Source organism: Acanthochromis polyacanthus, chromosome 19, assembly GCF_021347895.1.
Source record: "Acanthochromis polyacanthus isolate Apoly-LR-REF ecotype Palm Island chromosome 19, KAUST_Apoly_ChrSc, whole genome shotgun sequence".
In the NCBI taxonomy this organism is placed as follows: domain Eukaryota; kingdom Metazoa; phylum Chordata; class Actinopteri; family Pomacentridae; genus Acanthochromis; species Acanthochromis polyacanthus.
In genome coordinates this window covers 2,682,390-2,700,360 of record NC_067131.1, presented here as the reverse complement: position 1 = coordinate 2,700,360, position 17,971 = coordinate 2,682,390, and the positions used below count along the sequence as shown (strand labels likewise).

At 42.1% G+C, this 17,971-nt stretch overlaps 1 protein-coding gene across 3 annotated transcripts in view; it reads right to left on the bottom strand.

Moving 5' to 3' along the window:
• Window positions 1-85: 85 nt before the first annotated feature.
• LOC110961320 (leucine zipper putative tumor suppressor 2 homolog) overlaps window positions 86-17,971 on the bottom strand; it is a 41,535-nt gene continuing 23,649 nt past the window's right edge. For 2 of the 3 annotated variants that reach the window (XM_051939897.1, XM_051939898.1), the window contains 5 exons: window positions 8,393-8,935; window positions 7,035-7,622; window positions 6,323-6,445; window positions 5,893-6,039; window positions 86-5,024 (listed from right to left, as the gene is read on the bottom strand). In XM_051939897.1, coding sequence (XP_051795857.1) covers window positions 4,317-5,024; window positions 5,893-6,039; window positions 6,323-6,445; window positions 7,035-7,622; window positions 8,393-8,908 — 2,082 coding nt within the window. In that variant the 5' untranslated portion in view covers window positions 8,909-8,935 and the 3' untranslated portion in view covers window positions 86-4,316. Of the gene's footprint in view, window positions 5,025-5,892; window positions 6,040-6,322; window positions 6,446-7,034; window positions 7,623-8,392; window positions 8,936-11,120; window positions 11,243-17,971 lie in introns of those variants that run through there. The other variant, XM_051939899.1, reaches the window with a different exon arrangement.

Genomic DNA, 17,971 nt, shown 5'->3' with positions numbered 1-17,971 from the left:
TTGGTGTGACTACGCAGTTAAAAGGAGAGAAAATATCTGTAAAACTTGCTGAAAACTGCAAAGAAAATCAAAACAAACCGACACGGCTGTTTAAGTTTTGTTTTATTTTAATTAAAACCATAGTGGGGTTTTTTTCAAGAAATGTACAGCATGAAAATATACATTTAATGTCTTCATACAAATATCGTGGATTATAAAATTATACTGAGGAACCGGAACAAACATCCACACAAACGTTAATATACAGGCGTCGTATCTGCAGGAGCAAAATAGAACGTGTGCGACATTGCTTTGGTCTATTCACAGTGGCTATGTTTGTGTTTCTGGAAGATTTAACACGCGTGTTGGAGGCGGGTTATTTACAGAGGACAGGACTTCAATCAGCAGTAAGAAGAGGAACAAAAAAAGTGTCTCGTTGTGTTGTACAGGGAAGCAAATATACACAAAACAGGTTCTATACTTTAAAGGTCAGAGTAGTTTTACACCAAAAACATCGTTCAGTGCACGAATCTTAACAAAGCCTCGCCCACATGACAATCAACCAGCTACTGTTTCCTCTGATTAGGAGATAAAAAAACAACCGTGGGTGTGCTTTAGTGCTGTGAAACACTTCTGAGCTGTATTTACTTTGCTGGAAACTCAACTTAAACCCAGCTGGTGCAGGTGATATGAGGCTCTACTGTGAGGCTAAATGCATTTTACATTTGGTCATAGTGTCTCTGCTCTGCCTCTAAACTCGTCTCCCCCTTCTGGTAATGAGTGGAAGTACACAAACGCTGTCGAAACACGCTTACAGCTTGTGCCTAATACTGAGTTTCTTCATTATCCGGAGCATTAAGAAACTTCTCTTGGACTCTTAATAGACAGTTCCACCTTAATTCTAGTTGCTTCAATCATTTCTGTTCATGTAAAAGACGTTGCTGCAGACGGTAGATTTAAACTCTAACGTACTGCTAAGTATAGAGAGATTTAGCTAGCACTGATCAGCTTAATCACAATAATGCAGTGGATGTTCGTTTATGTGTAAAAATCCTGCATTCTAGCTTTAATATCTCTGAGTTTTTAAGAGCAAGAAAGGACTGTGCTGTAATCAGTGAGTCCAAAATCTGCACCGTTTTCAAATCAGGAAACATTTTTGCTCTTTCTTTTGCACCTCTGCATGATCAGAAAAACAAACAAGCAAGTAAGTAACCCTTTAATTTGTCTGTGATCAGGGGCATCAGACTCTTCCTCGCTGCTGTAGCCTATTTCGTCTCTACAGTTCCACTCTGACAAACCAACCATTGCTAAATGCATCAAACAGGCATCAAAGTGTCGTAGTTTTCCTCATGCAGACAGTGTTGCACATCCGTGGAAGGTTAACATGATAAAATACCTTCATTGTTTAGGTAGTAAATATGCTGGAGTAGCCACAAACTACAGCCCCCTGCCTCAAAGGTCACTGTGAGACGATTTCTGTGGATTAGTTTACATTCCCTCTGGTCCCGCCTAACTTAAAGAAACACTGATGTGACATTTTACATGATGTTTTTATCACTTATTACTCGTTTTGAAAACTCCAACAGCGTCCAGCTGCAGCTTTTCCTGGTTATATGGTCCCTGTTCGGACTTTGGCTGCTGCTGTGGTTCAGTCTGTGGACTCGTCCAGCTGTTCCCACTTGAACCTGCTGTCCTTCTGTGACAGATGTGTTTATTGAGGAGTCCTGCAGCTCTCAGACACACTACAGCCATCTAAAACAAACAGCACAACGACATCCGTGTCATTCCAGAGCTGAAGCCATACAGCTGCTGAACCAGCTCCTCCAGTTTTCTGTCTTTCTCACTTGTGCCTGACAGACGCAGCTGAGGGAGAACAAACTAATAAGCTACTGTGTCATAGAGCAGCTTTTACAGTTGTGACTTTGTATGACACTGAAACCAAGAGCTGCTCTATGATACACGCAGCTGGTAGACTCTATAAAAAGTCTGTCAGGTACCAAATATGCACCAAGACAAAAAACTAGAGGAGCTGGTTCAGCAGCTTTCACTGAGACAGACGTAGCCGAGGCTACATTTAGCTGTAACTGATCCGTTTTTAATGCCTTTAACACTGACGACATGCAGCAGTAGCATGCTGCTTTCACTGTCTGCACTCCTCAACTCCTAAATAAACAAATAAACACGTCTGTCACAGAAGGACAGCAGGTTCAAACAGGAACAGCTGGACGCATCCACAGATCGGACGGCAGCAGCTGTTCTCCCGACCAGCAGCTGGATCCCGTAAAATGAATAATGAGCGATAAAAGCATCAGGTTTCACATCATCTCCCACTTCTGTAGCACCTGCAGAGTGTTTTTAGAAACTGGATCAGAGGAATGTAAAGCAGAACGCCCCCAGAAAACCATGCTAACTCGTCTTTACAGAGAAAAATAAATAAACGTGTTTCCCAGTGGGCCTTTTTAACAGACGACATTTCAAGCAGGAAAAGCACAGTTGTGAATAATTAAGTTAATGAGGGCTAATTTCCTCTCAGCAGTTTGACGGCCATAGTGCAGAAAAATGTGACCCTGTACTGCAGCATTCTGACTAAATGTAGTTAACTTCTCTGGTTTTTCTCCCACCTCTATGAAAGGTACGTAAAAATACCTTAAACAGTGTTACACAACTATACATTGAGCAATTCAGCCATTATTAATATTATTCACAGCTGTGCTTTTCAAAATAAAATGTCTGATGTACAGATTATTTACTCTGTTAATAGCCAGGATATTAACGTTCTGACATCAGACAATAGTTTGACACTTGTTTTAAAAGTGCTGCAGAAATGTTTGTGTGCGAGAGAAAAGCTGACATGTGCACTGAATGTAAGGTGTTATTAGTGTTTCATCACTGTTCATTAGACTGCACCAACACCCTGTATTTGTTTAGGAATATAGAAAATGAAATCGTGATTTAAAGGTGGAGAAACACTGTTGATTTCGCTTATTTAGCGAGTTAGTATGTGCCCTGTTCCCATCTGCAGAGCCGGAACTGTGCACCAACATCAGACTTTTCCTCATCGTACAAACAGCTAGCAGACCGACAGAATATATTTGTTGAATTTGACGTAAATTAGATTAGAATTGAATACTTCACCTTTAAGGAGGCCTAAACTTTGTTTTTCTGGAGCTGGACCCAAAGACTGGAGTCCAGAAACATCACATTTGTGCCATATATTGCTGAAAAATTCTAATTTATCTCCCTACTCCTGTTAATTTAGTAGAGATTTAGTTTACTTGTTGGCTTCAGCCGAAGCCATCAGCACTCGACTCTGATTCACTCACTCTTCTCATGACACGCTGAATGTGTTGAATCCCACGTTTGCTGTCAGTCGACAACAGCGTGGGCTCCGTCCAAATTAACAGGACTAATGAGACCTGACTGCTAACACCGAGTGGGAGTGTAAAACCCAGCAGGGACGGCGGAGTCACAACAGAGGATATGGAAAGGTTGGGGAAGTTATTCACACCCGACGAATCTCCCCACGAACTTCTAAAGCTGTGAAAGAGGAGCAGGACTCTGTCGATGCTAACGGAGGTCAACGGCTTCCAAATGAGACTCCTGAACCCAACCGATGAGGCAGAGCTAATGTAGCTGCGCGATTTGATGTTTCAGACTTCAACAAGCAGACCGACAGGAGAGCTGAGGGCTGGATCACGAAGCCAGTTAGACAAAAACGAGCTTTTTTTGTAGGTTGGTTCAACAAAAACTACAAAAACTAAAACCTCAGTCAGAGTTAACGGGCGTCACTGAGGTGGTTTTCTGCTTTAAACTCTGAGCAACAAGTTGTTTTAACGGAGAACAATGAAGAATATAAAAATGTTGACAGAAAAAAGTGCTGCTACTGCAAATATCTGATAGAGAACTGTTAATCGTGCATTAATGTATTCATTTGACTGATTCACTGCAGCTTAGTTCTAACTTAAAGCTGCACATTATGACTGTTAAACTTCATATATTTAAACATGATGTCTTGCAGAGCATTTAGGTCTAACACTGTCCCATACGCAGAAAATCACTTTAATTTTTGGCCAAGTCAAAGATAAATTACTAAACTCTCACTATACCTCTGAACATAACTAGGTTAGCTCCACAGCATCAGTTACCGTGGCGATCTATCTCCACAGCATCAGTTACCGTGGCGATCTAGCAGGTAAAGAGAGGCTCCTTCATAATGCTGAAAGCTCGACATACCTGCTAATCTGGCTTCGTAGTCCAGACCTCAGATCTGTGGCGCATAGGAGAAACATTTAGCCGACAGTAGTGCAAATGAAAAAGAAAAAGGACAGGTGTGAGGATCAGATTTCTGTGGCAGCGATCTCGTCAAAGTTGATCTCGTTGCCGCTGCCCTCGTCATCCTCTCTGCTCTCCAGCTCCAGACTGAGCTCCTGCAGAAGCTGCTCCAGCTCTCGGTTCCTGCGGTACATCTGCACATAGTTCTGCTGCAGCTGCTTCTGGTAGCGGATCACTTTGTCCTTCTCCTCCTGCCAGATCTTTCTCTCCTCCTCAAAGCTTCCCGTCTGTTGCTCGGCCCTCTGTCGCTCGAAGGCCAGCTCGGACTTCATCCTGTCCATCTGCACCTTCATGTTCTGCAGCCCCTCGGAGCTGCTCTGCCGCTGGGCCTTCGCCTCGTCGCTCTCGTAGGCGAGCAGATGCTCCTCGGCTTCCTGGAACACCTGACACTGTCTGTTTCCGGGCCCCTGATTGGCCAGAGCGTCTCTGAGGTGAGCCAGCTCTCCCTCCAGACGTCCCACCTTTTCTCTCAGCAGCTCCGCTTCGCTCTTGCGCCGCTGCAGCTCGTTTTCACAGACCTCCAGCTCCAGGGTTCGTGTCCGGGTCGAGCCGTGGGCCTCCTGGAGCTGCACCTGGGTGTTGGTCAGTTCGCCTCGAGTCTCTCTGAGCTGACCTCGCAGCGACACGATCTCCCCGACACGCTGAGCCAGCTCACCCTGGACCTCCTTCAGCTGCTGCTTCAGCAACGAGATTTCCCCCGACTTCTGACACACCTGAGGACGGACGTTCAGTTCATTTACAGAAGAAGAAGGCCACAGTTATTCTTGAGCTCTCAGGCCATACATTTCTTGAGAGTATCTTGTTATAACCCTCCTATTGTCCTCATTTACAGACATTGTTCCTGCATCTGAAAAAACTGCAAAAATTCACCCAAAAATTCCCCAAATTTCAGAAAATTTTCAACACTTCCAGGAAGAAAATTCCAATAATTTCTTAAAAATTTCCCTTAAAAATTTTATTTAAAAAAAAAAAAAAAAAACAAATCTGGCAAGAAAATTCTTGTAAATATTTTCAAAAAATGAGTAAAAATCTTCCCCAAAAAATCCTACAAATATCTAAAATGATATATCAGTAAAACTTCTATTTTCTTTAAGAACATTCACATAAAAATCATCCAAAATCGAGCGAAATTCATTGAATTTTGGTAGATTTTTTTGTGAATGTTCTGAAGAAACATTTTTAACATTTCTTTTTTTCCCACCAAAAAATGTTCAAACATTTCCCCAAAATGTTAAAATGTGGACATCAGACATTTCACTGTGAAAATATATTCTTTTTCCACATTTTCAAACTTTACAACGGGTAAGTTTTGACCCGCAGGACGACACGAGGGTTAAGGAATTAAATGCATCCATCAACACATTATGGACAAGCTGCCATGGTTGATTGATGCTCTGAAATCAAAGTTCTGATATAATTTACACGGGTCAGAACAACACTGCCTTCAGAGGAGGATGTGAAACTGTAAAATCAATACAAATGGCACGGCTGTAAACTTTACAGCCCGAACCTTTTCTTTTTATCGCGCTCGTTACTCGCCGAATAAAACCTCGGCGTCCCTGAAAGAAGACGCCCGCTCACCTCCCACTTGGTCTCCTCCAGCCGAGGCCCCAGCTGGATCTTCTCGTGTTCGTAGGAGGTGCAGCGCTCCTCCAGCTGCTCCCTCTCCTTCAGAAGCTGAGCAAAGTCCTCCTGCAGCTTCTTCTTCTCCTGCTGGAGCTGGAAAACCTGCAGCCACGACCACACCAGAAGCAGCGTTAAAAATAGAAACTCACAGGATAAGAGTCAACCAAGACCAGCACAGTGGAATGTGAAAGTGATCGTTAAAACATCTATTCCTTGTTTCCAGAGATTGCAGATTTTGCCACCAGAACCCTGACATATGAACAAGTAGATTTCCTTTAAATATCTAAACAGGAGAACACAGGAGACAGTTCTACTGATGCTTCCTTTGCAGAGCTGATTTTTGGAGTAAATGTGAAAAATGCAGCTTGTCGTCAGCGTTTCTAACCTGCAGCTGAAGCACCTGCTGAGCTCGCTGGGCCTTCTGAGAGGCGACCTGCATCCTGGTGGCACAGCCCTGCCTCAACTCCTCCAGCTCCAGCTCAAAGCGCTTCTGCTTCTCCTCATAAACCTGCAGGACAAAACAACCAGCAGGAGGTTTAGAGTGAAACACCTCATCAGCCCTCCTGTTGTCTTCATTTACGGGCACCAAAAAATACTGTTTCCTCCTCCGAAAAAAATCCAAAAATTTAGCAAACAAATTCCCAAAATTTCTGAAAATTTTCAAAGCCTTCAGGAAGAAAATTACAATAATTACTTAAAAGTTTCAATTAAAAGTTTTATTTTTTTTAAAAATCACACAAATTTAGCAAGAAAATTCTTGTAAATATTTTCAAAAAATTAGTAAAATTATTCAAAAAATCTAAAGTAATTACATATATATCAGTAAAACTTCTAATATTTTCTTTAAGAACATTCACATACATTCACTGGATTTTGGTTGATGTTTTTGTGAATGTTCTTAAGGAAACATTTGTAACATTTCTTTTTTCCCACCAAAAAATTTTCAAAGATTTCCGAAAAATGTTGAAAATGTGGACATCAGAAGTTTGACTGTGAAAATATACATTTTTTCCCACATTTTCAAACTTTAAAACGGGTCAATTTTGACCCGCATATGACACGAGGGTTAAAAGACGAGAAGATGAGCTTCTACCCACCTGACAGATGGCAGCTTCGTTCTCGTCCAGGTTGTCTCTGAGCTGCTGCAGCTCCAGGTCTCTCTCCCTCAGCTTGTCCTCCAGGTCCCTCACCACTCCTTCGTATCCGTCCACCGGTCCAGGAGAGCGACCGCTGGAGCCGCTGTCCGACAGAGGCTGCCCTCGGCCGCTCAGCGACCCGGATCCGGTGCTCTTACTGGAGGACGAGCGGCCGCTGTCAGAGTTGGAGTGTCCGTGGGCGGCGCTGACCGGCGGGGCGTTCTTCACGGGCTCCAGGTGTCCGGCAGACGCCTCTCCGGACGCCAGGCTGTAGGGGGCGCCGTTGTAAGGCGGCAGGCTGGAGAGGGAGTTGCGACCCGAGTCGGACAGCGAGCAGGACTGACTGCCGACGTTCCGGCCGCCGCTGTAGGAGCTGCGCTTCTCGGAGCAGGAGGGCGACGCCTCTCTGTGGGCGGGGCTCAGCAGGTTCAGGTTGCTCTGGCTTTCTGCATTGGCACAGTGGCGAGGGGACAGGTACTGCATGGAGGTCCGACTCTTGGGAATGACGGGTTTGAAGGCAGTGGGCCGCAGCACTGATTTCTCCATGTTCTAGAAGAGGAAGGCAGGAGTCACAACAAGTAAATATGATAATTATTACTGTACACAAGTGATGGAAAATAACTTAAAGGCTGCGATACGAAGCATTTGTTGAGCATTAGAAATCTGAAACCCAACTTTTAAGATAAGAAGTCAGAAAAAAGTGGTCTGACTGAACGTTTGTCTATGTTCTACTTTGGTTTCATAAATGTTGAGAAGCTCTCTTTTGGTTAAACATAAATAAACAAGATAATAAGATATGGGGGCGGCATGGCTCAGTGGGCAGAGTGGCCGTCTTGTAACTGGAAGGTTGCCGGTTCGATCCTCGGCCCGTCGTGCTCGTGTCGAGGTGTCCCTGAGCAAGACACTTAACCCCTAATTGCTCCTGCTGGGTTGTGGTTAGCATTTTGCATGGCAGCTTCCACCATCAGTGTGTGAATGGGTAAATGTGACATATCATCATGTAAAGCGCTTTGGATAAAAGCGCTATATAAATACAACCATTTAGATATTTGAATGAAGTTTTATGCTGGAGTTGGTGTTGTTCTACACGTTGCCACTTAGATTTTTACTGCAAATGTGTATCTGTTTATATCAGCCCTAAAAATATGTATATTCATCTGAAGCTTAGTGGCGACTAAATGGGCCTTGAAGTGACTGTTTTCTCTGGATATTTTCCACCACTGCAGGCGGTGTGGGATTCTCTTATTATATCTTCCTTCCTGTCTAATTGTTGCATATTTCTGAAACCACCATGAATGTTGATAAATTCAAAGACCGACCTTCTCCAGTTTTCCTGACACTGGGATCAGTTTTGGAGGAGGCCCCCCCAGGTTTCCATTCAACCCTGATCCGTCTTTAGTCTCGTCGGCGTCGCTTCCTGGACTGGTCGGTGTCACGTGGTTATCGTTCCAGTCGCCTACGTAGTCCTCGTTGACGTACGTATAGTTCCCGTTGCCGCCCTCCTTCTCCAGGCCTCTGCTGGACGTCGTGGAGCTCTGCTTCTTCAGCGGTGGGACGCCCTGCAGCAGCGGGTCCTGGGGCGACTCGGAGCCCAGACAGGAAGCTCCTGGTGTGGGTCGGCGGCCTCGGGCTCCCAGCTCCACGCCAGAGCGGTGTTCCTGGTAGGGGCCGGGCCGAGTGCTGATGAGGCTGCCGACGGAACCCATCGGGTCCAGAGTGGAGGGCGGCGGGTGGACAGGGGGCGACGGGCCGGAGGGGTGTCGTCTGCGAGCTCCTCCACTGAGGCCGGCGTTGTGGGGCTCAGCAGACATGGGCAGAGCCTGAACCAGGGCCATGGTGGCGGCTCAGAGGGATCACTGGCTCTGAAAGACACAACGAAGACGGTTCAACTGTTAGTCACTACTATTAAGATAAAGTTCAGTTTCAGGTCATTAACACTTGTGTCATCCTGCGGATCAAAACTGACCCGTTGTAAAGTTGGAAAATATGGAAAAAAAAAAACATATTTTCACAGTGAAACTTCTGATGTCCACATTTTCAACATTTTTGGGAAATCTGAACATTTTTTGGTGGAAAAAAAAGAAATATTAAAAATATTCTTAAAGAAAATATAAGTTTTACTGATACATATGTAATCACTTTAGATATTTTTAGGATTTTTATGGAAGATTTTAACTCAATTTTTGAAAATATTTACAAGAATTTTCTTGCCAAATTTGGGGGGATTTTTTTTAAATAAATTTTTTTAGGGGAAACTTTTAAGGAATTATTGAAATTTTCTTCCTGAAGGTTTTGTAAATTTTCAGAAATTTGGGGAATTTTTTGCTGAATTTTTGGATTTTTTTCAGACAAGGAAACAATATTTTTTGGTGCTCGTTAATGATGACAGCAGGGGGGATAAGACAAGAATTGGTACAACTAGATAATAAAACCAGGTCTAAGTGGTCGAGGGATTTCTTAGGATGGTTTCTGACATTATGGACTCCTAAACTCAACAGTATTGCCTCTAAATAAAAACGTCAGCCTGGTGCTGTGTGTTGGTTTATGATTGTTTTTTATGTCGTGCTGCATTTCTTTCATATTACTTGTAGTTGCTGCAGTTAAAAACAAACATGTCCATTTTAAAATTAAATATTGTAATCCTTGTCATTTGTGATAGAATCTTTCAACCTTTACGTACGAAGTCTTAAGTGAGTATTTGTCACTGAAGTTTTTATTATTGATTACTTGTCAATCGTTAAAGAAGCTCATTATTTTGCTAATTCATCAAGTAATTTAAATGTTTTCTTCAAGAAAAAAAGACTGTCAAAACTCTCGAGTACATTTTGGGAATTCTAAATGCTATATTTAATATTTTGTGCAAAAAATTGGAAAAAAAAAAAACAACTTTCAGGACTTCAGAGACCAGCACATGTATTCCATTTAACCATTACTGCATTCTGCATGCACAATGTTTAGAAAATGTTCAAAAAAGTCTAAATTCTCTGATTACACCTTCTTAAATGTGAATATTTAATCTGAATATCTTTGAGTTGGGGATGTTATCTTGGACTTTGGGAAATACTGATCAATAATTTTTACCTTTTTCTGGCATGTTGAAGACAAAACAACTAATCCATTGTTCTACAAAAATAATCAAACTAATCCACAGCCTTTGTTCGAGCAAGTCTCCAGTTAAGTAGAGACAATTTCACGATTGGATTGAACAAATGATCTCAAATAAAGAGTTTAAGCTGTAGTGTCTGATCCAGCATGTAAACTGTTGTGTCAATGGTTGGACAAATCCATCACAAACGAAGCCTGACTCAGAAAATCTAATGGAAATAAAAACAGGAAGTCTCAGCTTTTGTGAAACAAGTGATGTTTTGCCATTTAAGTCAAATCTTGTTTGAGAAAATCTCCACTCAAGTCTTAAAACTAGAGTTTGTCCTTCAAGATGAGTCCAAATCAGTTTTCGATCTCTAAACGTAAACTATTAAAACGACACAATCTTCCAACGCTTTCCAGTCAGAGCCGTGCTAGTCGTGTTTTTAGGTGTCTGACCTGTTGCTGCTGTGTTCACTGATCTTATCTAGGAAACTAAACCACATGTTTTGCACTAATAAGTTGAGATTCAAGCCCTTAAATCTCCCAGCGGGGATGCTTTTGGGGAATTTTTCCTGTCAAAAAACAAAGCAGGTGTCGGAGCCCAAACAGAGACGATGTACAGCAGAGCGAAGCACCGGACCAGGGCGGGCCACACACCGAGAGGCAGGACAGGCCATTCATTAAAGCCATTCAAGCAGCACAAACGGGAGGATGGGGAGGCATGAGGCTGCACAAGAAAGGGGTCTCTTTTCATTTGGGACCTAACACCGCCTGTAGCATGCTGGCATTTTCCCTGACAGCAACAAAGGCTACTGTCTGCACACATCTTATCACAGCTCTGGATAATAACCTCAAAGTCCAAACACAGAGGAGAGAAGACGGGTTTCTGGGACAACTTTTGAAGTAAGTTCCTGAGAATATTTAACTAAATCTATCAAATGTAAGAGAAGTGACACTTACTTTACTGCTTCCTCACGCTCACAGGACTTAAAACTGACATCGTGACAGACGCTCAGACTGAGATATCAACAGTTAAAGTTCACAGAACAATAAGCAGCAGGACGCGTGATGATGAGGTCACGGTGCGGCAACAACAAAACCAACAGTGGAGCCTGTTGTGCTCTGAAAACACCATCACGGTACGAGGACGTCCGACTGGTGGGTGTGTCTCGTTCTGGAGTTTCAGGATGACTGCAGATCTCACTGCGTCACTCAGATTTGCATTTTTGTTGAAGAATCCCCACTGTGCAGAGACTCCCCATTGTTTCACCTTCTCAGCCCTAATATCAAGTCTTTACGTCTCATTAGAAAGTAATAGAAAGTCTCAGCTAGTGTTCAGCGAGTAGGGATCAACTGATGAGATTTGAAGAGCCGATACCGATTACTGGTGATCAATAAAGGCCGATATTTGGAACCGATAAACATTAAAGGTAATGTTTTAACATCATGCTAGTTTTCTTTGGAAAAAAAACCCTCAAAGACATTCAATTTACACAAATATAAAGGAAAGAAAAGCACAAATCCTCACGTGAGAATCTAGAAACACACAAACTTGCAAAATGCCAAATATCAGCCTAAATTATTGACCATGTCGATCATCTACCACTGCTAGGGGTAAATAATTGTCTATCCGTAGTATCGAGGGATGTTCTTCCATTTACGTCGACTTCAAGTCTGTTTCTGAGTCAAGTTTCAAGTTTGTCTGAGTAAATCTCCACTCAGTTCCAGCTCAAACCAGATCTCTAGATGTTAACTAACAAAATGACACATTTCTACATGCTAGCAGTATCTTTAGCTACCTGATAGTAGAACCTGTCACTCACAGATTTGCATGTTTGCTGCTGAGAGACTCCCTGATGTTCCACCTTCTCTACAGCTTTCTAAACCCAACCGTCGACACGATAACACCTGAGGAATGAGGGCGTCCATGTTGGCTGATGAGGTGACACAATGCATGCTGGGTAGACACATTTGGAGACAGCAGCAGTCAGAACAGTTCCAAGTCTTTCTCCAAGCTGCCAAGTTTGCCTACAAGGACTACTACAGCGATTTAACTGTGATTACGGCACGTTAATTAGCACCCTGGAAATCTGGCTGATCCCTGCTTAGACTCATTATAAGTGACTGAGACAAATCTGGTGCAGCAGCACGTTGACATGATAGGGAAAAATTAAAAAAAACAACAACAAAGAAATCAACCAGAACTCCACTGTAATCTCCCATTTAGTTCCATTTTTTGCATGATTTCTGTCAGGAAAAGGTGCTGCAAGCTTTTATTGGGAAGTCAAAAATCCGTTCGCTTGGTTTACGCAGTTTGAAGCGACCTTTAAAGGTTCCTACTAAACACTTCGATCATTGCATCAGCTCCAGCAGGAGTAACATGTGTCGCTGGGAGCAAAGCCAGGAGGGTTAATCTGAATGTTTTCTTTATTCTTTAATTAGTCCATGACGATATCCGTTACACACAATCCTGTCTGAATAGCAGCGAATGAGGCTCACTGACGGTCATCAGAAAGAAAATCCTCATATTTGTGAATATATTTGTTTACACCGAGGGTAAAGAAGATTAGCTTCAACCGATTCTGGAGCTGATTTCAATGAGCAGAGGGCTTCAATGTGAACCAAATAAGTGGTGTTAAGTTTAGCAGGAAGAACAAAAATAATCTACAGAAACGATTTTAAAGTTTGTTTTTGCTGTCGGAGTCTTAATCAGAAAGAAAATCCTTAAATTTAAAATCATATTTGCCTACACTTGGGATAAACAAACCATAAAAGATTAACTTCAATCAACTCTGTAACTGATTTAAATGATAAGAGTGCTTTAATGTGAATAAAACAAGTGGTGTTAAGTTTAGTAGGAACTTTGGAAGAAGAAAAACAATCTGCAGAGAGGATTTTAAAGTTTGTTTTGTTGTTGGAGTCTTAATCGGAAAGAAAACCCTCAATTTTAAAATCATATTTGCCTACACTTGGGGTAAAGAAACCATGAAAGATTAGCTTAAATAAATTCTGTGGGTAGTTTAGATGACAGGAGTCCTTTAATGTGAACCAAACCATGATCTCAACTGGTGTTAAGTTTAGCAGGAAGAACATAAATAATCTAGAGAGAGGATTTTAGAGTTTGTTCTGCTGAAACACACAATAGATGGGTGTTTCACTGGGTAAATGACATAAAATATGCATTTAATAATAAAATACAACAAACCAATTAGTCGTTTGTAAGTTAGAGTTAACGCTGTCTTTCTCACTGTTTTTCTTGGCGCACAAACAACCGCACAAACTTGCACAATGCCAAATAACAGCCTTAATAATTGGCCAAACTCGTGGTTCAGGTTAAAAACAAGTCGAGCTACATTGAAAAAGCTTCCTCAGGTCATTATTTGTGATCAGGGAGTCCATTCGCCGCGTCACATAAGAGCTCTAATCCCTTAAGATGACTGAAAGTATGCAGCGACTCTCCTGCTTTTAAAGCCCCGTCATGTTCATGTGGTGCTGGTTTCTGCTTTTGTCGTCATAGCGACCGGGGCCTCAAATCATTAAAGAAGGGAGGAAATAGTGGGGGAGTAAAAACGAGCGGGGGAGAGGATCGGAGGGCTGACAGGGAGGCCGGGACCCCTCCTTAGCATCTTAAAGCCTTCTATAGCTCTGACAGGCCTCCATACACTCCCAGTCGCTCTAATGGAAGATAAATGGACATTAAGCGCTAATGACTGCTGGACGGATCCATGACAGCTCAGCAGAGGAAAGAATGGAGATAATATGGTGTAAATAAAGCTGCAAGTAGCTTTATTTTTATTATGAATTAAACTGTCAAGCTTTATTACTATTATCTGGTCAATAACAATGTCAGAAAATACCCTCAGGGAGCTTGTTTTGGTTGGTTATTAGCAGGAATCTGGGATTTTAAGGGCAGCTACTGAGTATTAGTGATGAAGAAAGGTTGATAGCCGATGTACAGCATGTGATATCAGAGAACCTGCCGTTCTTCATTAATAATTATCAGTCTGTGCCCAGCTAATAGTCCAAAAACTCATAGATTTTGGATTTACTGTGATATCTGGTGCCATTTTTGCTTAATTTTCCCACAAAAACAAAACATCTCACACACTCAAACACACAACAAAACCCCCACTGTGCATGCAAGTACTACTTAAACCACTTCCATAATGTCTCTGGTGTCAGCTGATTGTGACTGAGCGGCCTGTTTTTGCCCGGGGAAGTCCTTTGAAGGTTTTAGCGGCAGCAGGAATGTGTGCAGCTCCACAAAGACCAAACACGAGCAGCGGTCAGTCTGAGGCGACGCTGCTGCCACCGCGTTTCTGATAACTCATCGTTCACAGTTTGGAAGAGGAGATTTAGGGGAATTTTTCTCCTGCGTCAGGCGTTTCTCGCGGGCAGCCTCTGGGATCTGCTGTCACATCAAAGCTTCAGGGTTTTATCCTCCAGCTTTCAGCGCTGACAGTTTTATAGAATTACTTAAACAGAAAGAGCACAGAGAGAATATGCAACTGCTGCAGTTTTTTACAACTGAATCTTTCTGCACAGAACAAAAACCCCACGAAGCCAAAACCTTACAACGTTCGGTGTTTTAAAGACCCTTTCCTGTGAGCTCACTTTCATCGTGACGTGTCCACATGGAGTTTTTATACGCTTTTAAGATGCTTATTTCATGAAAAAGTCAGCAGTCTACACCATATCTGAGCATCTTCACCACTATCTGTGTGCAGACGTTTTCAAAATCCACTCTGCTACAGGAAACAACAACCGTCAAAACAAAATAATTCAGGTTTTGCAGATAATTTAAATCGTGCATTAAGGCAGACCTGTTTTTTTTTTTTTAAGCGAATTAGACATTTTAGTCCCACTTTTCACCTCTCTGCATGCAAATATTCCACCCAAAAAATTCCCCTGACACTATTTTAAGGAAAGAACGAAGCGCTACCCTTCACTTTGTTCCATACAATGGTTTAAAGAAACAAGTGTTTTTTTCTCCATATAGTCAAATAATAACGTAATGCAGAATGGTCTGACTCCCTTCAGTGAGTGGGAGGACAAAAAAGCAGTTATAATTTTAACACCAAACAAAATTAAAGCATCTAGCAGCTTAAAGACGAGGATAAAAAACCAGACAAACAGAGAAAAATGAGAGTAAAAAATGATGAGTGCATTGTAGTGGTACATACAGGTGGTAATGTACTATAAGCACATACAAGTCCTTTAAATAATACTGTGGTGCAAAAATTAAGACATGAGTACAAAAATGTAACATTATATGAACATAACTTATAAAGGTGTAACTTTGTAGGGGTTAAATCAATGACCAAAGGAGGACTTAACCCTTTAAGCTGCAGTCAATTCCAGCCATTTTCAGTACAAAAAAAAAAATCGCTAATATTCTATTTTTAAATAAAAAAATGACGAAAAATACAGGGAATATTGGACACGCATCGCGAGGTGCATTTCCTTGAAAACGACCGATTCGTGGATTTTATACCGACTTCAGGACATGTTTTGGACAAAATAGTTTACTGGCTTGTTTCGTCTGGATGTAAAAGGTTGGATTATGGCCGTTTTTTGTGGAATATTTTCATCTGTGTATAATAATGAACCCGGAAATGTGAGTCGCGCTGTGTGCGTTGAAGCCGTGTATAGAGAACGGATGGATGGATATTCGTTTTTGTCGGACAAATGTGTTTTTATCACCCGCTGTGGTAATCGCATCTGAAAGTGGTTTATACCGGCGGATTCATGAGAATCTAAGCTTTCCATCGGCGTATAGTGTTTGTATAATCGCGTTTGCAGCCGTCGGACATTCTTGAAATTCCTATGCAAATTAGTAGGTGTACCGCCGGCGGTTCACTGAAGCTTAAGGTCAAGTTAGCCACAACACAATATTCAATCCAACAAACACTATCAAAAACTCCCAGGCCCTGTTCCCAGTGTTTTATTCTGTCTAATTTCACTTCCATGCAGACGGCTTTCCTTTTCTTCCAAGCATCAGAAGAGTCTGACTTACACTGGGAGCCATAATGAAGGACAAAAAGTTAGTAAATGTAGCACAATTCAAGGTGGAGTACAACCGGAGAACGGAAACAAAACCGTCTGATAGCACCGTGTGACGACGTAATCATCTGCTCCACTTAACTAATTCCACGTAACCAGTTCCGACATAACGAAACGCTGCAGGTCGAGGACGTCGTAAACCGAGGACCCCCTGTATTAGAGTCTTGTACCAAACCTTATAATCAAATGTATGTTCTTACTAAATCAATCAAAGTTTAATACTCAACTCTCAAGTGACACAATGTACAAGAACTACCACTCAATAACTTTTAAAAGAACTGAAACTCTGTTCTATGATGCTAAAAAACTCCAAAATGTTTAGCATATTGCTCTTTTCTGACAGAAAGGAGAACCGACATGAAAGTTTGGATAAAAGGCTGATTAAAGTCAAAACTTCTTAAACCAACTTTGAACCTGAACACAAACAGCCACGAGGTCGAAACGACGTCTCATTTCGGAGCTGAAATTGGAGCCTCGCAGAGATGAAAAATCAATACGTAGAGATCAATGCAGTCAAAAATTCTCGCTGAGATTTCAGTCTACAGGATCTCCAGACCCGGCTGAACATAAAACGTGCGACCGTCCGATCCCAGCTGTCGGTTTATTTCACATCCAGCATAAATCCAGACGGATCTCGATGACATTCGCCGGCATGCGGGGCAACCTTTCGTCTGACTGCATCCGAGATCAGCAATTAGAGACGCAAACAGTATGAAAGCCTTTTTACAGACGTACAGTACACACAGTTTACTGGCCCTGCCCTTTAAAAACTGCAGCGTCACAAAAACCCGCTTTGAGGCGAGCCTGCACTAAATCCTGCTTTGTTGGCTCCACACCATAAACACACAGGAGAGGCTAAAAATACTCCCCATGCCGGGTGAAGTGTTGGGGAAGAAGAAGAAAGAGAAAGCTGTGTTATTTGAGGAGAGAAACGCCACCTACGACTCCAGAATGATGCATGAAGGAGCAAACAAATGAGATCCCCTCCTCCACTCTGCCCAAACTCCTCATTCCCACTTTCTCCTTCCATCACCTCCTCCCACCTCCTTATTCCTAACCTTCTGTCTCTCTCAGGAAACTGGAACACTGAGGAAAAGTGTGACAAAGCTATTTCAGCTCTGCAGACAGCCCACCTTTCCTCCAGCAGCCCCGACGGTCACCAGGCCAAACGTTAATGTGGCCGACTGAAGCTGCAGCTGACGTTTATTTCACTGCTCGTCAACTGTTTAGTCCATTAAATGACAGAAAATAAGACAAATGAGCCGCAAAATGCTGGTTTTGTTTAAAAAAATGTCAAAGATATTTAATTAACACAAATATAAAGTAGAGAAAAGCTGAAATCTTGACATTTGAGAAGCTAGAATCATATATTCGTTTTTTTTTTTTTTAACCTCTTTAATGATGTGATCAATAAGAAAAATTCCCTACATCCATTAGTCGAATGTCCTATGCTGTCTGGAAAGGTTAATGCTCAATTTTTGTCAGTTTTCCTGAACCACACAAACTTCTGGTTTATATTTTACAACGAAAGACGCAACTGATATTTATTGTTTAGTCCATTAAATATCAGAAAACAGTGGCAGGTGTGCTGGAAAGTTTGGGTTTTGTTCACAAAATCTCAAAGATATTCAATGTACTCAAATTTAAAGCAGATAAAAGCAGCAAATCCTCACATATGAGAAGCTAGAAACATGAAACATGCAATGTGTGGCCTTTTATTTGCTCCTTATTGGTTTAATGACTCACAA